At 34.8% G+C, this 22,909-nt stretch overlaps 1 protein-coding gene across 1 annotated transcript; it reads left to right on the plus strand.

Annotated features, from left to right (window-relative positions):
* Positions 1 to 642: 642 nt before the first annotated feature.
* Positions 643 to 18,614, plus strand: LOC134273515 (uncharacterized). The gene is made up of 11 exons (XM_062755714.1): positions 643 to 1,220; positions 1,724 to 1,895; positions 12,900 to 13,064; positions 13,299 to 13,457; positions 13,892 to 13,979; positions 14,326 to 14,401; positions 14,815 to 14,886; positions 15,077 to 15,416; positions 15,979 to 16,122; positions 17,242 to 17,310; positions 17,341 to 18,614. Exons 2-11 carry the CDS (start codon positions 1,757 to 1,759, stop codon positions 18,396 to 18,398), a joined length of 2,310 nt encoding a protein of 769 aa, XP_062611698.1. The 5' UTR covers positions 643 to 1,220; positions 1,724 to 1,756; the 3' UTR covers positions 18,399 to 18,614.
* Positions 18,615 to 22,909: the final 4,295 nt, after the last annotated feature.

A 22,909-nucleotide genomic window follows, 5' to 3' on the forward strand; every position in this document is an offset into this window, starting at 1 on the left:
TCAAAAGAAATCAGCTACTAAGCTATTTATTCATATTGATTTAAGGTATTTGAAAAACTTTATATCACTCTCACTTTGCTGAAGTATATACAAAGATACAATTTTATGTCCCCTACTTTTGTCTAAAAAAAACTTTAACCTTGCCCATACCTTTTGATTGATTGGAGCCATAACTTTCTTATTTCACCTGTGTATTCCTTGAGAAAAGACCTTTTCTTGCATGGGAATCAACTTTTTACATTTTTTATTTTAAACCTTGGATTTTGAGCCACTTTTGCAAATTTTATTTAACTCATCTGGGTATTCATTGTCAAAGGACATTTCCTTGGGTACCAACAATTTTGACCTTGATCTTCTTGAAACAAACTGATTTTGGCAAGAAGTTTTTTTAGGATTGTTGCTAGGTCTTTTAATTTCATGTGTATTTCTTTCCTTGGGACCAACAGTTTGACCTAGGTGTACTTTTGAAAAAAATGTTAAACTTGGCTGTAATTTTTGAATGATTAGTGCAAGGGCTTTCCTGTTTCACAAGTGTATATATTGTGGAATGATCTTGCCTTTGGCACCACAAGACCTTAAAGCCAACAATTTCAGTCTTTTGACCTTGACTTTGAAGTTTGATCTATCTTAAAAACTTTAACATTGACCATAACTTTTGAATGGTTGTTGATTTGGTTTCATATTCCACTTCTTGTGACAAGGTCTTCTGTTTGGCACCATTAATTTTTACTTTGACATTTAAGGTTCACTTTGCTTTTGAAAAAAAACTATTTTCCCCATTACTGTTGAAAAGTTCTTGCAAGGGCTTTCATAATTCACATTTTATTCCTTGAGTCAAAACTTTTCCTTTGTTAACAATGTTTTTGATCCCTTGACTTTGGCATTTGACTTGTATTTGTCATAAGCTGCCACTCAGGGGCATCAGTGTTTCAAAAACACATAAAACCTGAATAAATGTTGCATCTATATAAGGATACAGTCATTACCCGAATATTTGTTTGGTGCCTAATTTAAAAGATTACATTCCTTGAATTGAACATTGTAATTTTTTTTATCATATACCTATGTTTTAACTAGCTGTAGTGTCCCCAGAAAGAGTTATAGTAGAACAGAAGGGACAATCAGAGGTGCAGCTGTCCTGGTTTGGGTTGGAGAGGGAGGCCATTGTTGCTACTGATGTGGTGTGGTGCAAAGTCAAACCAGCAGTGCTGCAGTGTCAGGTAATATATAAGATATATCTAAAAAGATCATTTGTAGAAAATTAAGGGCAGCGTGGATTTTAGTCTACCACAGGTATTTTCTGCATCTCGAAATTTTTATTTAGATAAATAGAAAATGTACAAAAATTTGCTATGGACTGCGCTGTACAAATGTACCTCATAGTGGATGTAAATTACCTTTAGAACCAATTTTATTTAACCATGCCAAATATCATGTTAGAAAATGTTTTTCTTTGACTTTCTTTGATCATATACTGTAGAAGTACTTTTTTCTGCATGGTATTAATTGATGCTATGTAAACGGTTATAAATTTTCCGCAGAAATTTGTTCCAGCGTATTTAATATAAATGTTAGGCATACAGTGACAGTCTTAAGAAATCCGCGTAATTTTCTACCTGCACATTAAACAGAAATTGAGATTCGGCGGAAATATGACCCCATTGAAAATAGTACATCTACAGTATTCATAATTGAACTTGAAATTTAATAATTCTTTATTCAGGATGAAATACATATACTTAGAAGACTGGGGAATATGAATCACACAGTTCTGAAGGCAGACATGATTAGTCAAGCTCTGGATGATGTCATATTTGGTGTGGCAGCCATCAATGATAAGAATTTTAGTAGTGGAATTAAATGGCAGGAGGAATGCAGATATGTGAAGGATGCAGGTAAGAAATGTGAAAGATGTGGTTAGAGGACTAGAAATGTGAAGGAGGCAGGTATAATGTTTAGAATGTTTTAAATATGGGTACTCAGGTGAACACTGTTGCCCCCGGGAATTCTTGTTTCCAGAGTGCAATTTTCCCCAATTTAAAAATGCTTAAGTTAAGATCAGCAGAGCTCCATTCTAATCAGTGTCTTTTGGATGTGCTTTTAACAGGTCGGAGAGAATACTCGAAATCGGGTATTATCCGTGAAATCGCGTATAATACTCGATATTAGCACCCCTACTAATGTGTTCGGAACCTTTTATTTTTCGGTGTTCTGCAAATTATAAAACCCGATGAGTTCAGAGTAGCTCTGGCAGTGGCTCTGGCGAGAGTTAGCGAGACTTCAGCGAGATAGGGTAAATTATTCACGGAAATGTGGCTAGGAAGTGACTAGCACGTGGAGGCATGGTAAACAGAAAAGTTATGTTGCGTTTCAGTTTTCACCACCCAAGAATCAGCTGATAATATCTGTAGAAATGTACTTCAATCAATCGATCTCTTTTATATTCATTCAAACCTAAATAAGTATTCTCTATAATACAATTTTCTGCAGTCATGAATTAAAATTTCTTTTTGGGCAAATATTTTTGCATGGGAACCGGGACTATAATTTTTGGCGTCAGATTAGCAAATGAGGCACCAGCATGAATTTAACTGACCAATCAGCTAAATGAGTATTGCATTATGGGTTACTACGAATACTACAGGAATTTTACGCTTGAAAAAAGAAAAACATTTTGGTAAATGAAAAGCTTTTTTAAAAATATTATTTTCATGCTCATAATGACAAACAATTCATTACTTAAATAAACGGCGGAAGTCTAGGTTTCTGAAAGTCATACTCCAAAAGCGATTTTCGTCTGTATTAATTCCTTTGTTGTACTATCGGTGAATACAATTACCAGCTGAATTCCCTGGCCGAACACGTGATCACGAACATAAACAAAGTTTTGTCCATTTAAATACATAAGAGATGCTGCTTGTTTTCCTGACCCTTGAAGCGCTGGTGTTCTGAACTAGACGCAAACTATATTTTATTAAACATTTTTTTCCATTTAAGGACAGACGAGACGTTCCTTAATAATAGATAAAATTTTCCAAGATTGTGTCATTGAAGTATTGCTACTTTAACATGTTTACTCACAAAAATTTGAGGTACCTTACCAGGTATTTCTGCAAGATACCAGGGGTAGTTTTTCTTATATAATCCTTTTGGGGGGAAAAATAATTTTCCAATTTCAAATGTTTAAGTGTCTGGATTCTTTAAAGATGTTTAGAAACTGGTTTAGAAATCAGAATGTAATTAAAATTTTGAATATTTTTCATACATTACGAAGATATACAAAACAGATTTTGAGGAACGTCTCGTCTGACCTTAACAACAAATTAAAAACGCCCGTAACATCTTTCATAGTTTCTTATCTTTGTATTTTGTTTGTAAGAACATTTTTTTTTTTGCAGTCCATTAACATGATCGTAGATTGACCTGAATTACGTGTTCGAAGTAAAATGTAAACATGTATTTGGCGTAAACGTTGCTATTCATTCAACGATTGGTCAGTTCCTCGTGGTAAGACCCTCTGTGCGCATTTATAACAATAGCCATATAAGGCAATCAAACGTTTGTCAGTGTGGATGATAGTGCACATTTTTTACCAGCGAATCGGTCACTAGTGAGCTCTAATTTTGGCCGAAAAGTATATAAGATATATTGTTATTTTAGCAACCCCTTCTTTAGCCACCCTTTTTCTGTTGAAAATCATGAAAGTCTTTCAGAAAGGTCTGGAAACATTTATTACAGGACATGTTTTCAAAAGAAACAGGCTATAGCAATGTCATGTTTACTGCCAATTTTATTTATAAAACCGGTTCTACCCTATAACCTTTGAATAGATCAACCTAAACCACGTGTCTTGAATTTAAATCACAATAACATTAGTACGGGTGATTAGGGTATCGTTGAATCCGCGAAATCGGGTATAGGAGGTGTAATCACCTAATAAAACTTAAACAATGGGATGGCGCATGTTGCCGAGTTAACTTTCTTCTAGATACACATGTTTTCTAAAGGTATCACTAGCCAAGTAAGAATTTGGGCGTCAAGATTAATGCGCTCGGGACAACAAATACCCGTGGAGCTCAGTACTTTTCATGATCTGCACACAAAAAGGTGTTCGATTTGCTTTATATTTTTCCTTCTGTTGAAAGTAGATGCATCTTCCTAATGTTCATTCCCAACACAACAGAATTGTAAAGTATCAGAATTCGGGAATTTATAATAATTCCACATCAACACGACAAACATGAACAATTTGTAAATAAATCAAATTATACGGAAAGACATTTCACACACCAGATATGATGCCATGTATAAACAAGGGATTGTCTATCGTATCTAATTATGCGTCATTAATTACTTTCACATTCATTTTGTGCATAAAATCAAATTTATTTATGAATGTATAAATAATGTAATGATAAAAATGTCTAAAATTTCTGCTAAAAGAACCCTCTTTCTCTTTTTTTGAAAATCTTTTCTTTTTTATTTATCATTCAATATGTTTGCAGAATATGTCTTGAACATTTTAGCAGAGACAGTGATAGTTTCAGGAATTTAGCTTATGAGAGAACATAACTGTTGATCGTTTAATTTCGCTAAGTCATCAATATTTTACCACTTCTTGGCGACTTCAAAGGAAGAAGGGGGGGGGGGGGGGGGGGGGGGGGGGGCTAAAGGCAACTTGACCACCTCTGACAAAACAACCTCGACTGTGTTCTACATGTGTCCAAGAGACCTCTCTTCGAATGTCACGGTCAGTTAAACTCGGTCATATATTTTTAATCGTAGGGAAGATTTATACATCAAATAAAAATCATATACATTGTAGGTAAACAAAAAGCAACCTGTTATTTTCTAACACAATATAAGACTACAAGTAACTAGAATTCATGTTTATTTTTTAAACACATTTTTTCATTATAGATGAGTATTAGGAAAAGTTATTGCCATGAGTAATACGTATCGTAGATAAAATAACTAAAAGAAAACTGTGACATATTGTCTAGAACCAATCAGATAGTGCGTTGTATTAGCATATTATAATGAGGTATAAGATAGCGATATAAAAAAAAATATAGAATGTAAAGAGGTAAAATTTACCCTGTCTATCAAATAGTATACAATTGTAATAAAGAAAGGAAGTGGCCACGATTTTTATGAAATTTTAATGTCCGATGAGGAATTATATTCCCAAAAAGTAAAACAAGAGTTTCCAAGGAAATTGAACACTCCATTATTTCAGTTTGTTCATTAACATTTTCATAAACGTAAAAACTATAAGAAATGTGAAAACTTGACTATGTAATTCATATTTCAATATGACTGTACCTCGATCTATATTGAGAAATTCAATGTATTTTAACTTCATGAAAAGATGTACACATTTGACTTTTATTTATACCCCCCCCCCCAAACCCCCCCCCCCCCCCAGAAAATCCTGTTCATATGACTTCTCGCTCTCAATTTTCACACAAATGCATAAAATAAAAGTAAAATAGTATATTTTGTATCGATTAAAATGCAATCAAAAAATTTACGTTGTCTTTGAATAAAAATTTCATGCTAAATTGACATTAAAAAAAGATACATACCTTCAATTGGCTATTTTCAAACTGTTTTCCCGTGTGTATTTATTTAATCTTATTTTATTTTCTTCTTTATAATAACGTTCAACTTGGTATTCTATTATTGCAGAGATATACAATTATGACTCGCTTATACTGCACTCTCTAACTATTAGGAGTAATTTATATTTCACGAGAAAGGGACGCCATACATTTTTCAGTAAAAATACATAACACGGCGTTAGTCGTTTAATTTCTTTAAAATTTCACGTTTTGTGAATAGTGCACAAATTAGAAAATTAAGTATATGGAATACTTTAATGGGAAATAAAGACAAACGAAGTGTAGTTATTTGTTTTTAGAAATTATATTGAAAAATAATAACGCCATTGTGTCCTCTTTGTTACCCCAGCAGTGTTTGTCGTGTGATTTTAAACTTATTTGACAACCTTATGAATTAGGTTTAATAAAAATAAATCCACAAGATACTGATGTTCATGTAAGAAACAGGATTCTTTTATTCTCTCTTGACCGTTTATTCATCAAGTATACAGGTGATATAAATAAAGGTGATGGATCCCAGATAGGGAAACACTGGTACATCAGAACGTCCTCAACAGACAAACAGACTAGTGTGACACTGTAGAATTGACTGATCTATAAAGTTCTTCTCTACAGGAGTCTTTGTTACAAAAACAATTCACAAATGGCGCACACGAGAAAAATAATCTCAATGACCAATGATGACCACGTTTTGACATTAACTCAAAAACTTCTCTTTCAAAACCAATATCATATTCTAAAGGAAATAATGTGAAATATAAGTTACAATATTTTCATTACTATGAAATAATTACACAAAACCTATTATACCTAGTTGCATTATTTGGAGAGTATACAGATAAAAAAAATATTCATTACGTAACATCTTTTCAATGACACTGAACGTAATCCGCAGTGGTCAAGTGGTTAACGCAGAGCTCCTTGAACAACAAATCACGACAACCCTGGTTCAAATCCCAGTCGTGGTAAAAACTTTTTTTTTTCTTTTCTATATATATACATAAAATTTGTTTTAAAAAATATACAACTCTTACATATTCCCCCACTTTATTTTTGCTGACCACAGCAAAAGAATAACTTGAAATACTCAGGGAACATGAAGAAAATTACACTGAAACACCCAATGTGTGTCTATAAATGTCCATTTAAGACGATGTCCAAGCCTCACTCAATTTCGTAGCTAGCGTCGATCCTAAATTGGTTATGGCATCACTAAGTTCTTGGAAACTTTTCGTTTTCACTTCTTGCGAACACACTGCTGACTTCGGCAAACGATGTGGATTGGAATGTTTTCCGGCAGTGGTCCTTGTTGAACGTCTGATCGGCTTCACAGAGGGCTCAGAATTTTGTGAAACTTCATCTGTTGGATCACAACAATCTGGGGTTGGTTCGGCTTCATCCTGACTGTTGGATTCATGTTGACTCTGTTGGATAATGCCAATAAATGATTCCTCGGAATCAGAGTCACTAGAATCTGAATTAGTAACAGGAATTTCCTCTTGTACTTCGTTAGGGATGACCTCACCAGTGTCCAAGATTTCGCGTCTTGTTACATTTTTCACAGGTCCTGATCCATCGGCTAACTGAATTGAATACACATTGTCTCCTAGTGAATCAATCACTTTGTATGGGGTCGAATCCCACAAGTCCTGAATCTTATTTCTACCTTGGATTCGATTACGCTTTAACACACGGGTTCCAACTGGAATTGGATGCTCGTTTGTATTGCGGTTGAACTGTTCTTTTCGTTTTTCTGCATTGCTCTCCAAGTTTCTCTTTGCGTTCTCGAAAGCTGTTTCAAGTTTATCCTTGTGTTTGGATACATATTCACTAACATTGAAGGTATTTGTTGAAACAGAACTGGTATCGACAATTCCTAGTAAATGATCTATAGGTAGAATAGGATCACGGCCAAACATGAGGAAATAAGGTGTGTATCCTGTGGAAGAATGAATCGTCGAGTTGTAAATGTAGACTAACTCGGATAGGTATTCTGGCCATTTCCGCTTCTGTTCTACAGAGAGAGTTCTGAGCAAGTTGTGCATAGTTCTGTTGTAACGTTCAACCTGACCATTGCCCTCGGGATGATATGGAGTAGTTCTACTTTTCGCTATATGATACATGTCGCACAATTCCTTCACAATGTTACTTTCAAAATTCTTCCCTTGATCGCTATGTATACGACGAGGAATGCCAAACTTGGAAAACCAATCCTTCAACAGTACTTTGGCTACCGTAACCGCTTTCTGATCCTTGGTAGGTATAGCCTGTGTAAACTTACTGAAAATGTCAGTGAGAACAAGAACATTTTCCCTTCCATCTGAAGCAGGTTCCATGACAGTGAAATCGATTGCAAGTATTTCCTGAGGTTGGTAAGCTAACAAATTGGAAATTGGCGTCCGAATGTTAGGAAGAGGAGCTTTTGCTATCAAACATCTTTCACATTTCTTGCAGTGTGATTCAACATCCTTAACCATGGTCGGCCAGTAACAGCGCTTACGAACTAGAGATAAAGTTCGTTCGTTTCCTTGGTGTCCAGCGTTATTATGTAATGATTCTAACACATGCTGTTTCAACACTGTTGGAAGAACAATCTGTTGAATAGGTCCAATTTCTGATTCCATCCTTCTATACAAGATGTTATCATCAAAGTGTAACCGATCTCGCTGTTTCCATAGCTTCCTAACGTCCGGTTTTTCCAGTTTTAATTGATCAGCAGATGGTTTGATAGAACTTCTCAACCAATGAATGACTCGACCAATCACAGGGTCAAATTCTTGTAGTGAGGTTAATTCAGCGATCTCATAACCAGGAAATGAGTTGGTAGATTCTATTGTGGCTAATTCTGCATGAACAGAGCTCATTCGCACAGTGGTAACAGGTAAAGGTCCATCCAAGACATTCTTAAGAGGGAAACTACAAACAATATTCTGAATTGTTGCTTCAGAATCACAAGTCACAGTCCTAGACTTTGGAACAGGTCTTCGACTCAATGCATCTGCGTTACGATTCGATTTTCCAGAACGGAATTTGACCTGAAAGTCAAACTGTGCTAACTGACTTGCCCATCTCATCTCAGTAGCTCCCAACTTAGCTGTCTGTAAGTAGTTCAGTGGATTATTGTCTGTATAGACTACAAAACGAGATCCTAACAAATAATCCCGGAATTTTTCGGTCACTGCCCATTTCAAAGCAAGTAGCTCCAACTTCATTGAGCTGTAGTTGTTCATGTTCTTTTCTTGAGGTCTAAGAGTTCGTGATGCAAACGCAATGACAACTTTGCCTTCGTCTTGTTGCTGGGATAAGACTGCACCTAGTCCATCCATACTAGCATCAGTTTCTACGATGAATTCACGCTTGAAATCTGGATATCCAAGTATTGGCGAGGATGTGAGTTTCTGTTTCAAGGTTTCAAATGCATCATCACAATGTTTCGTCCAAGATTCCTGAATTGATGTTTGTTTTAATTTCTTTCTCTTTGATGACTTTCCACCAGATACAAGTTCATGCAATGGTCTAGCAATTTTGGAAAAGTCTTTCACAAAGCGTCGATAGTATCCAGCAATTCCTAAGAATGATCGTAGCTCTTTCTCATTAGTTGGTTTAGGCCACGACTTGACAGCATCAATTTTCTCGGGATCTGTAGAGATTCCTTCAGAAGAAACAATGTGTCCAAGATATTTTACGGATTTTTGAAACAGTTTGCACTTAGACGGCTTCATTTTAAGTCCATGCTGTTTGAGTTTCGTAAATACAATGTCAAGTCTTTCCATATGCTCTTCAATGGTGTTAGAAAAGACTAAAATATCATCAAGATAGAGTAACAGAATTTCAAAGTTTTCTTCACTAAAACAAGCCTCCATAAGTCGCTGGAATGTCGCTGGAGCGTTACACAATCCGAAAGGCATTCGTAAATATTCGTATAACCCTCCAGTGCCCACTCTGAATGCTGTTTTCTGAATTGATTCTGTGTCCATCTCCACTTGGTGATACCCTTGAGCTAAGTCAATAGAACTAAAGTATTTGGCGCCGTGTAACAGGTCCAGAGTCTCTTCGATTCTTGGAAGCGGATACGCATCATTAATGGTCTTCTTATTCAGTTGTCGATAATCGACACATAGTCTAATACTTCCATCCTTTTTGCGTACAATTACGATAGCTGATGCGAAAGGACTTGTGCTTTTCCTGATGATTCCTTGGTCTAGAAGTTTACGTATATGTTGTTTAACTTCTTCCAATTGATTAGGTGGTATCCTTCGGTGTGGTACACGGATAGGAACTTCGTCATTCAATTTGATGGAATGTTTTATCAATGAAGTTTGTCCTAAATCAAGATCATCTTTACAGAAAGAGTCGGAATGTTTCTTCAATAGAGCGTCAAACATTTTCCTTTGGTCTTCAGTAAAGTTTACATCACCAATGTTCAGCTTGATGTCAGATTTCACATTCTGTTCACATTTTTCTACAGTCATTTTGCGAATTACCACTTCCTTGTCGGTGAATTCTATATCATAGTTGTCACTTGTTGACCTCAAAGAATCTACGCTGTGTAATGTTCCAATTCTGCTCTTGGCTTTCAGCCAGACATCTTCACTTCCCATATTGACAATGCGCACAAACACTTTTCCCATGCACACATTACTTAGAGTATCTATTACAGAAATATTTCTAGGTAGGGCTCCTGTCGATCCCTGAATAGCTTGAACTGCTGCTGCGTATTCTTCTCCTGTCTTGTTGTGCCGTGTTGACCCAATAACGACTTTCATTGAGTAAGCAGGTATACGTACATCATCCTTCCCTGCGACCTTCACAAAAGCTATACGATCACACTTACTGTCCATTTCAAAAACTGTTTTCACTCTGTTCCAATTTTCCTTATCGGGGAAATTAGTATCATCAGTGTCACATATTTCATTTGTAATGTATTTCAATATGTTACAGCCAAGAATTCCTTCGATTGGTTTCGAACTAATGTCTCTGGAGACTAGAAATCCAACATTGTGAAATTTAACGCCACAAACTTCAAGATCAAGTTCGATATATCCTAAATAAGGAATGTCAGTATTGTTGGCTGCTACCAATTTCAGAAGTTGCGTGGTATCATTGATTTTCACTGATGAAAAATGCTTCTCATATACAGTCTCCGGAATGGTCGACACTTCTGATCCAGTATCAAGAAGAAAAGTCATTTCAATCCCGTTGAGATTCACTTTTGCTTTTGGACATTTTGAAAATACATTATTTGCATTCTGAAGTTTATTCACAGTTTTTGAGTCGGTGTGATTACATTGCCACTCATCAGTATGACTCTCTACTGTGAGTGTTTGCCTTTTGGGTCCCTTGATTCTGTTTTCTCCTTTGAATCCTTGTTAGGGCACTCATTTTTCTTGTGTCCTTCTTGTCCACATCCAAAACATGTCACCACGAATTTTCTTCCTCTGCCTCGTCCACGACCATATCCTGAAAACTTTCCTCTATTTGACTGAGACATCTTGGTTAGAATGTCAATTTGTTTTTGTTGCTGTTCCAATAGATCCTGTTGTTTCTTCAGAATCTGTAGAAGTTCTTGATTTGAAGTCAAACACTCGACGCTTTGTTTGTTTACTTTCGCTACTGTTTCTGCATTCGGTTTGTCGTCGATCCACTGAAGGATTTGTCCTCTGAATTCTAGAAATGGCATTTTGGAATGTTCAAATGCAAACCTTCGTAGTTCTCGTTTTAACTGTGGATCACGCACACCATCAACGAATTTGTCTATTAGAATTTTATCAAAATGTTTCATATCACTTCCTTCTTTCTTAGCGATCCTAGTTGCCATCTTCAGTAGAGCTAATGAATACGTTTCTATGGTTTCATTTTCTTTCTGTACTCTTTCGTAGAAAGTTTGTCTTAATTGCGAAACAGTTTCTTGTACGAGATATACGCTTTCAATGATCGTGAAAATGTCGTCTGGTGTTTTCTTACTCTCTGCTGGTCTAAGTCTTACTTCGCTTTTTGCGGCTCCTTCCAGATGATCTAGAATAAATTCAATTTTCTTGTCATTGGATTGAATACTGTGTAAATGTTCACGCATGTCCATTAACCAGTCCTCAACATCTGGATCAGACTCTTTTACAGGTCTTCCAGAGAATTTCGGTAATTTTCTCTCAGTCCTTATGTATACAGGTTGTGGAGGAGGTTTAGCACTTGCCAGGTCCCACAATTGTTTCTGTAATTTTTCCACTTCAGCCTGGACTTGTTCGACTTCCATTTTGAATGAATCAATATGATAGAAAGTTTGTGCGAAAATGTCAAAATGGTGACAATCTAAATTACTCACTATATGTAAGCTAATCTAAATCATGATTATCAATGTGAATGGAAGAATACAACAGAATTCAACATCAGTATTATGCTGCTCTGGTCTGTCTCCTGGTCCACCAGTCACATCACCATATCTGTACCTCTGAGAATCCCACCGCTGCCACCATTGTAAGAAACAGGATTCTTTTATTCTCTCTTGACCGTTTATTCATCAAGTATACAGGTGATATAAATAAAGGTGATGGATCCCAGATAGGGAAACACTGGTACATCAGAACGTCCTCAACAGACAAACAGACTAGTGTGACACTGTAGAATTGACTGATCTATAAAGTTCTTCTCTACAGGAGTCTTTGTTACAAAAACAATTCACAAATGGCGCACACGAGAAAAATAATCTCAATGACCAATGATGACCAAGTTTTGACATTAATTCAAAAACTTCTCTTTCAAAACCAATATCATATTCTAAATGGAAATAATGTGAAATATAAGTTACAATATTTTCATTACTATGAAATTACACAAAACCTATTATACCTAGTTGCATTATTTGGAGAGTATACAGATTAAAAAAATATTCATTACGTAACATCTTTTCAATGACACGTAATCCGCAGTGGTCAAGTGGTTAACGCAGAGCTCCTTGAACAACAGATCACGACAACCCTGGTTCAAATCCCAGTCGTGGTAAAAACTTTTTTTTTCTTTTCTATATATATACATAAAATTTGTTTTAAAAAATATACAACTCTTACATTCAAGTAACAGTAACTGGCATAATGCGCCGTTGCTTTATTCTTTAGTTTTTATAGAAAGTTGCACGGAATACCCGATTTCGCGGATTCAATGATACCCTAATATCGAGTATTATACGCGATTTCACGGATAATACCCGATTTCGAGTATTCTCTCCGACCTGTTTAATCCCTTCAATACTTCATTTATTGTACATTTTTTTTGTAATTTTAGTGCCCTCACCTGTGGATGATGTGTCCCTCCTCCCTGACCCTCCTAAAAACAGCCTGGTGGTGACCTGGAATCCCCTCAGATGTGAGTCAGGGTCCTCAGATAACGCATACATCAAGACGTACCGGATCATCTACTGCCAGTTGAATACACAAGAATCCTGTAAAGGTCTGAGCATAATTCATGGTGTTGTTTTAACTTAAATGTATCATTATACAAGAAAGATGCTCTTCAAATTTTATGTTCCATACCAAATGCAGTAGTATTAATAATGATTAATCGTTTTCATGAGTTAAAACTAAATAATCAGTTGTAAAACTTGAGAAGAAGTTAATCCCTTTCATCTTTAAGGAACACGCTAATGGAGCTTTTTGATTTTAACCAATATATGTTGATTTATAGACAGGGAATATTCTGTGAGTGTTCCTGCAGATAGTACCACACAGTACACACTAAGAGACTTAGAGGCAGACATAGAATATGGTGTGCTGGTACAAGCCATGTCACTCACGAAGGAGGGGCGTAGAAGTAAAATGGTGACTGGACGACCTACCAATAATGGTAAGAAGTATTCCATGTTAACATCAGGTTTTCTCCAGCTTTAAATGGACTTTCATCAAAAATAATATAGAGGGATTTTAAACAACAAACAAAAAATCTAGAAGATTTATTTTTCTTTGTGCTCCTCACAAATTATTTGCTACATGTGTTGAGAAAAGTAATGGACTCCGAGGTTAAATTTGTATGAAAAAGAGCTTTCATGAACTGTATTTTCATGTGATATAGAAAATTATAAGGGATATAATACAAAATTAAAATTGGAGAGCAATTTTACCAGATTTATTTAAAAAACCATAACTAATGTTCATTTTTAGAAAGGAATTGAGGTTGGTCCCTACTCATTGTGCATGCTCCTGTTTTATTTTGTTCAAAGAACTTTGGCATATCTCTAATTTCTATATTATAAGACTAATTCATTGATATTGTCTTTGTAGATTTACCAGGGGGATCAATAGCAGCCATTGCTATCGGAGGAATATTTGTTCTTATACTTGTCATTGCAGGAATCGTGTTTGTTTGCAGGTTTGTGTTTTGCGCGCAAAGGTTTAAATCCAAAATATCATAATAAATAGAATACATTTTATTTCATGGATTACCTGAAAATGCATGAGAATTTTTTTTTATTCAATGAGTACCTTATTCTATTAAGGGCTTTATACATGTACAGGACTTGCATGTATGTCATTGACTGTAATTATTTGGAAATATCATGTGTTTGGGTTTATCCTTTAAAAATATTTCAAAGTTTAGGGCAATTTGCAGTTGAAACATAATCAAAAATGAGTTTGATGAAGGTGAACTTCAGCTTATATATAGATACTCATTTTACCTGAAGGTATTGTTTATCAGTTTTTTTTATCCTTTACAGACTCTTTAGACGTAAATTAGGTCTGGATGAAAAATTTGAAATAGAAAATATACAAGTTAGGCCCTATGAAAATCTGGTATGTATGAATTTTGTCAAATATTTAATCATAGACAATCTGATGATCAATTTGGTATATAGACTTTGGACTTACTGTAAATCATTTTTATTCACAAGAATTTTATATTAGCATAATCACAGGAGTCTGTCTGCTTGCGAAAATTTTTATTCTTGCATACATTTGAATAATAACGTATTATATACAACACAAATCACTGCTCTTAAAAAAAAATTTTCTAATGAAAACCTAATAGCTAACTAGCAAAAACCTAATAGCTAACTAGCAAAAAAGTTCCAAAATGAACTTTATTTAGATTTACCGGTATAAGATCAGGAAGTCTGTAAAGAAAAAAATATTATTCTAGTGGGGAGGAGGTACTTGCTACAAGTAAATAGCTCTCACTCTTGTAAATTATCTTTTTTGTTTTTTAGCCCACTGGAAGCAATTTGTATAACAACTTCACCGTACCAGCTGACAGATCCAGCTCACCCCTCATCACACCTGTAAGTATAAAGTAACAGCTTCTCACTTGTATGTATAATACACATAACAGCATTTATTTATTACTTCACACCATCCAATACACTGCAGCTGAATGAAACTGCCACTTGTATATAATATTTGAGGTATCATTATCCTTTGTTTTCTTATTTATCCTAACTTTCTTCAAATTGTCTTTTCGTTACTCCTCAGAATGGAATGTCATCAAATGGAGATATTAGACATAATGGAGTAAATCACAGTTATGAAGACATCTTACCAGTAGGATCCACAGTGGACCTTGACGAGGAAGATGGGAGTGGGGAACCAAAGGACTCCAAACCCGACCTTAAATCCAGCATGGTAACGTTACCAATCACGGATGTTCCACGGCAGATCAGTAAGGACAGCGGTCATGGAAGCCTGTCCCCCACGTCAACTCGCGGCCCACCTGAAGAGTCTGACAAAAAAGAGCGAATTCTGAGAGATATTATATTGGACCTTCCTCCCGATTATGCAAAGGCAACGTCAGTTACCACCCAATGTGTGCATGGTAATAGAATTATGATGATGATATGTGTAATATCAATTTTATTAAACATATTAAAATTTTTTATTGAGATCTTTGAAAGATATCAGCAATGCCAAAAAAATTCCATAAAATTGTTCCTTTTCACGAATTCAATGACTGCAGTTTGCTGCAAGTTGAACAAATCAATATCTTTTCCAACACGATTCTCATCTGCTGTACAGTATTTGATTTTTTTTATTGCTAAGAACACATTTATATTGGTAATATTGAATACATGAATTTAAATAATATCATCACTAAGAACTTATGAAACATACAGCCTTTTTTTCTTGAAACAACCCTGTTCTGTAGTATAAATGATGTTTTCTGGCTGTTCCTCTTTGTATACTGGTGCAGGTTTCATTCTTAACAAGAAGGCAATGCCAGTCTTTATTGGCTTTCATAAGTGCCTCTATGTAGTCAGACCTTTATGCCTAAACCTTTCTGGTACATTTTACTTTGTAATTGAATGATCAATGTTTTTAAAAATTCTGCTTTTCATATTTATGAAAAATTTAATAACTTCAAGTGACATTTTTTGAAGGATATGAGAAAGGTTCCTTTGATACTGAGGACAGTTTCCCCCCTGATTCCCGAGGAACATACAAGGATAGTTTATGTTCCTCTTCACAGTCTGGTGGCATTCCAGTAGAAGATGGATACAAGAGTGAGGCGGACATCTTACAAGGTAAATACAGTCAAACTTTGTTATCTCAAACTTAATGGGACCTAGAAAAAACTATCGAGATATCAAGGTTGAAACACTTACATGTTAAGGACAAGTGGTTGAAACTTCAAAGTCACTTTTACATATCCATTGTATTCGAGATATTGGTTTCTGAGATACCAAAGTTCAAGTTCAATTGTAGTTATAATAAGCAATCTTAAGTGCAATATGGGCCAGTTTCATAACTTTATAAAGAAAAATCTTCAAAAACTGTGTAACCTTGTAGTTCGAGGCAGATAAGTCCATGGGATGTAGAAGGAGAGTTCATGGATATGAAGGGTATCTAAATGTCAACCCTTTTGTGTGTTTTTGATAAAAAAAAATCTGGATCTACTACCTGCACTAAAACCCTGAGTATAACAGCACACGTCTCATGTGATGTTTTACGGTTGACACAAAGAAAAACAAATATATTGCTTTAATATACTGTAAACCAATTATAAATGACATTTAATTGCAAAAAAAAATAATTAAAATGTTTTGTGACAATCTCATAAACTGAAGTTTTCCATTTCATAAAATTGTGTGTTTAAAATTAACTGTTTCACAATTATAAATGGATGGTTTCTAATCTCGCAAATATTTGCACCTTCAAAGTTGGTTTACTGTATGTACCCAAGAACATCCAAAAACTCCAAAAAAAGTTTGTTATTGCACTGCACTCCCAAACACTTTTAAATGAATTTATACTAAATATTGAAATTATTATGTCTAAATATTGAATATGAAAATTTTAACTTCAAATTTACTTTTACAAGATAATTTAATATTACATGTATTTGCAATTTACATATAATAGGACATAAGACACTAAGTTAACGTTTTATCTATTTAGAGTGTTTGAGCATTATTTTCTGCACTACAGAAGGATTTTTGAAATTCAAAAGATTTAAATTTCATTTTGTTTTCTGGTCATTTTAAAAGCTGGAAAGTTTTGCTTTCTTACGTCCCTGAAAACTATTTTGTCCTCTTACATTGATCTTATTCAGTCATGATTGGTAGTAATGTTGGGAAAAATATTATATTCATTAGAAATTGTAGGTACTGTCAAATATTTTTGCAAAATTTTAATTTTTTTAGACAACAATGACAAACAACAAATTGAAGAATCCTCCAAGAAGTGCCCAGAAAACAATGAAGTGGTGAGGAGTGGAGAGGAAGAACTTGAAAACAAAGAAGATGAAGTTGAGCAGACATCAGGTTATGTGATGTACTCATCTAATGATACAGAAATGACCATAGGAAGCCAAATCACCAATGTCCAACCTAGGAAAACCCTTCCTTCATATGACAAAACACAGACCACCACTGGTCACCAACCACACAATGTCCAATCTACTGAGACCGCCATGGAAAACCAAATCAACATTGTCCAAGCTGAAACCACCACTCCTACATGTAATATTACACAGACCAACCAAGCACACCAACCATACAATGTCCAATTTAAGAATACTGTTCCCAACATTACAAAGACCATCTCTACAAACCAACCCAACAGTGCTAAAAATCAGTGTAGCAAGCTACAGAGTTCAGCTGTTGATCAGCTGAATAATGACCAATCAAATGATGGAACAGAAATTAAACAAGAGACAGATATGTGCCAAACTGGAAGAAAACCAAGTTCACTTGGATACCATTCCAACAGAACACTGGATACAGAGCACCGGACCACTGAGATGGGTTCTGGTCCACAGCTGCTAACAGCCGAATCAGAACAGTTTACACACTACCTCCCGCATAATACAAATTTTGCAGAACTTGCTGCCTCTCATAATGATAAAGAAAATTCCTTGATTTCCAATTGTGCAGCTGGTAATGCAAATGATCTTTCTGTGATGAATTTTGATTATGTCCCAAATGGGACATCAGATCCATTGCCTAATGGCAAAACAAGTCATTTATCTGATGGTACATCCGATATTGTGCCAAAAGATACCAAAACTTTCTCTGGGATGAATTATGTACCTACCTATGTTCCAGATGATACAGCTGATAATATTCCCAGTGTTACAAAACATGTGCCATGTAGTCCAGCAGGACATGTGTCAAATGGTACAACTGACGATGTGCTAAGTGATGCAACAGGATATGTGCCAAATGGTGCTACAGACTATGTACCAAATAGTACAATAGACTATGTATCAAATGGTGCAACAAATTATTTGCCAAATGGTGCAACTGACTGTGTGTCAAACGGTGCAACAGATTATGTGTCAAATAGTACAAGTGATTAATATCTGCCCAATGGTACAAGTATGTGCCTCTAGATCATTGGACAATGAAGAACAACTTCGTTCTGATACATTCCAATTCTCAGGCCAGGTCACAATCACAACATAGCTGGTTATTCATCTATATGTTGAGTTTCCTCCACAGTACCACAGTATGATTATCAAAAAAGTAAAAAGAAAGTGGTTCCATTGATTGTCAAAAAAAAATAATGTGAATGGAAAGCGGTTCCATTGTCACCAGAGGGGGTTGGGGGGGGGGGCTGGTTAAATCCATATCTAGTTTAATACAAGGAACTTAAAATTGGTCATTTGAAATATAGGAATTTGATGCTAAAGGTGTAAAGAAATCCAATTAATGGTACCCCATTTACTGTAAATAATCTAAAATGTAAATGATGAATGAATCGTATTCAGAAAGCACATTTCACTGACCATGGTTATCGTTTGTGTGTATCTATTTTTAAAATATGTTTATGTATATTCAAAATGTTTCCATAAGTCTATAAAACACATCATTACTTTTTCCAACTGTTTAAACCGCAATTGCACATTTGCATATGTAAAAATGTTCCTGTAATGCAGATATCGTCTACCGTCAACAGCAAGTTTTTCAAAAACAGTTGTACATTTTCTCCAACATGCAAAGAACAAGAGCCACGAAGCATGAAAATCCGCACCATCTTCAAACTTCATAATTTTTTATCAAATGATAGTCCAGTATGTGTAGGTTGTGAAACAGTTTATTTTTTAACAATATCTCTTCTGGTTTTCTTTGTACAGATGTTTAAAATAAGCATTGTTTTCCAAATGAAATGCCAAGACGTCATGACGTTGACGTTAAAGACTTTGACGTTAAAGACTTTGACGTCTTGGCATTAAAATTGTTTATAGGAGGTAACAAATTTACATTTATAGAAAGTAATGCACCAAAAGAAGATTTTAAATAATAAAAAAAAATTATGAAAGCAATACCACAATCGTATTTTATATACTCAGGTAACTAATGGCAAATTCTTGGACCTTTCCGGCAAGGTTGTTTTTCCGAGCTGCCGGAAAGGCCACAGAAGTTGTGGTTGTAATGAAGATCTGTAGATATAGGAGTGAAGTCTTTATCTTTACACTTTTATTTTTATTTTAAATGATTACAAGAGGCAACTAGTGGTATTGTGAGTAATGAGCTCACTGAATGATACCCCCACCTCCCATATAATTATAATGGCAAAGTCCATCTTTTGCTGTGGCCGGGAAACCCAAAATATGCATCGGATCAAAAAGTAAAATAGGAGGTGCACAATATGGCAATATATATTATATAATAAAGTTTCTGTGAAAGTTTCATTAAATTTCACTCAGTAGAAGAGGAGTTGCGGATAAGAGATGGGTACCCCAAAGCGTAACAGACAGACGGACGGATGGACAAACCGATTACTATATACCCTCCCGCTTTTCAAGCGGGGGTATGAATAAAAGGGGAATAATATTCAATATAAATGGCATGAAATAATCCTACTCGGACGTCTTGGGATCCTGGTAGACAAAACATAGGTGAAAACATACAACAAAAGTATTGAACGATGCCAATAATATAGGCCGTTGAAAAGATTGCATATTTAGCTGAACAATTTAATTAAGAATTCGACTTACTTGCAATATTCTACATTATACAGAAACATGCATGGTATACTACACCACTTGCATAGTACAAAACGGTTTTCTTCGTATGTTTTATTTTATGCACAATTCGTTTCGTTCTGTTCGCTTTATGAACGGTACGCTTTTGTGAACGGTATGTCAATGAAGTGGACTGAGCCTGTACACTTTAGTAAATGATTGGCTACTTAATAAACTAATTTATTTCTTAAATAATATATTTCTATTTTATTAAAATGTAAGTACAATGTAAGCCAAAGATTGAAAAGGTCCATATTTGAGCAAGATTTGTCCGTTGGCTATTTACCGAAAACCAAGGGGAATTCCGTGTACGTGCATCAGTGAAAATCTGTAAACCACTGCACCCGATGTAAGACTCACATCGACAGATGACCACAGGTAGACTGCTAGCGCCCAAGGCATTCACACCTGTACAGAATAAGCCCCTCCCTCACCTGGAATTTACCACCCGGTAAAAAATCTCTGCCTTTAAGAACAATTCAGGGGATTACTAATTCATTATTACAATCGGCTAAAAAAATTTACCATTTTTTTTAATTAGTTTTATTTGAGAGCACATTAACAGACTTTGAACTCAAACAGGGGTATATGAAATGATATAAGATATAATTGATTGTGAGGGAAAAATTAAATTTGTTGAATGGCTTATTACAGAATTTGACTTTTAAAGTCATAGAGAAGAATGTGAAATGTATTATTATAACATTAAAGACGTTGACTACACATTTAGTTTCTAACCCCCCCGGCAAGAAAAAAATATCACGCGAGCAACTCGATTGATCTCACACAATAAAATCTAAAAAAAAAAAAAAATAGACAGTTATTTCTTTATACACACACATTCTCTGACATGAAATTCAAAGAAGCATCTATTAAATTTTACACATGACTGTATTATTATATATGACCAAATCTGTATATCACCCCTCTCAGATTCCACCAAATACATGGTAGGCGCGAGGACCGGTCTAATATTGTCAAGGGTTGCGATGTGATAAAAGTTTGACATGTATGATTATTCCTTTAATTGCTAATTTGAAAATATTATGAACACAATTCCGAATATGTGCACTTTTGATAATTATGCATGTACGTGCTTCAGTTTCTTTTTCTCATTAATCCATTCAGAATCAATTCATTTTATAAATGATCCATCTAAAACAAAGGAAATAGAATTCTTAATTATATTAAAAAATTATTTATAGGATATTTAATGTTATACATGTTATAAGCAGTAAACAATAAGAAAAAAATCCGAGTTGAAGATTAGTTTTCTTCCCATTTTCTTGATCTTAAAGAATATTCATATTATTTTTCCTTTTTTTTTTTGGCCCACCCGATTTATTTAAAACGATCGTCCTGTTGCTTCCATTGCAATACAAGGTATCATCTCCTAAAGAAGGTAGAGAGATTGTCATTTTTAAAATCAGCATATTATTTTTGAAAGATTTAAACAATAAAATGTTTGTAAGTACGGAACTTAATGTCGCAGCTGTTGCAGATGAAAAATATAACTCGTGTAAACAATTATATTCATTATTAGATGTTAATTACATGTAATGTATATGAATTATTACCGTCTTCCTTGGAAGACGGTATTGTATAGTTGAAGTTTTTTACAGTCTTCGGACTATGCACTTCCTCTCTTTTGTGATTGGTAGAAAATGCATGATGAGAAAATTTTCAATTATTTCATTGGTTGAAATGCTGTTCAAGGCAAGGGAGGTAACTTTCTGATGATCTAATTTTCGTACGACTTAACAATTTTGCAAGATTTTCAATCTTAAAAAAAATGACAAAACGAACAACAAAATCAGCAGTAATTTATTCCTAATAACATGATTTTTTTGTATAGTATGGAATGCCATATACGACAGCCAACTGCTTACTGCCAACTGCTGACTGCTTACTGCCAACTGCCACACATATTTGAATAAATTTTATTTTTATATTGATATTTATGTAAATTCAAAAAAAGGCGCGGATCTATAGGACATTTTTTCAGGAGGGTCACTCTGGTAAAAAAAAAAATCCAACCCAGAAATTTCTTGACAAGAAAAAAAATACGTTAAGTCCTTTCCTTAATGAGAAAATTTATTTCGGCCGGGGAGAGGGGGTTCTTATGCGTCATACTTTCATGTGTATGACATTTTCATACCAACTTAATGTGGCAGAGTGGTTTTAATAAATAAATAAATAATAAAGAATATTTATTTATCTCAAAGTGTTTTATAGTTATCATTATCATCATTGCACTTTTCACTTTGCATGCTACTAATTCTGACTGGCTGACCTTGTCGACCTTTGACATTACGAGTTACGTAATTTTATTGGTCAAGGGTTTTGGCGGTAAGTTTCTATTGTTCGATGTGTTGTGCGGGGGCACTTCCTTCTCGCACGGTCAGCCAACGATACCGGCTGTGAGACGAGTCTGTCTCGACCATTACAAGATATATATTTTGGTTTTACCATATTACTACTTTGAGTATTAGTATACAGATCACATACAGTAAGTTATCTTTTTTTCTACCTTTATCTTTCTATCTTTACGTAATATAATTTCTTTGATTGAAAGAGAGAACGAGTGAAGTTTTGAAATAAAGTTCATTGTCTTTTGTAAAGTAGTATTTTTCAGTAATCATATTGATTATAAGCAATACTAGATATAGATATTGTAATTTGTACAGTTTTATTATTTTTATGATCAGCTATAATATTGTCTTGAGATTACGGCTGAACCTATGATTGTTGTTTTTATATAGGTTCTGTATAGATGCAATATTCGAGCCAGCATTTTTGTTAGTGCTCAGCCTGATTCCATAAATTGGTACGCTATAGGAATT

Source organism: Saccostrea cucullata, unplaced genomic scaffold (genome assembly GCF_032062105.1).
Source record: "Saccostrea cucullata isolate Sc308-1 unplaced genomic scaffold, CSIRO_AGI_Scuc_v1 ctg8343, whole genome shotgun sequence".
NCBI classification, from domain to species: domain Eukaryota; kingdom Metazoa; phylum Mollusca; class Bivalvia; order Ostreida; family Ostreidae; genus Saccostrea; species Saccostrea cuccullata.

Excerpts from the sequence above, each read along its gene's own strand:
- LOC134273515 (XM_062755714.1), top strand. The coding sequence starts at position 1,757 with ATGAATCACACAGTTCTGAAGGCAGACATGATTAGTCAAGCTCTGGAT. Across the intron at positions 16,123-17,241 it reads TGAGGCGGACATCTTACAAG|ACAACAATGACAAACAACAA; the intron begins GTAAATACAGTC and ends TAATTTTTTTAG. Across the intron at positions 17,311-17,340 it reads AAACAATGAAGTGGTGAGGA|ATGAAGTTGAGCAGACATCA; the intron begins GTGGAGAGGAAG and ends AAAACAAAGAAG.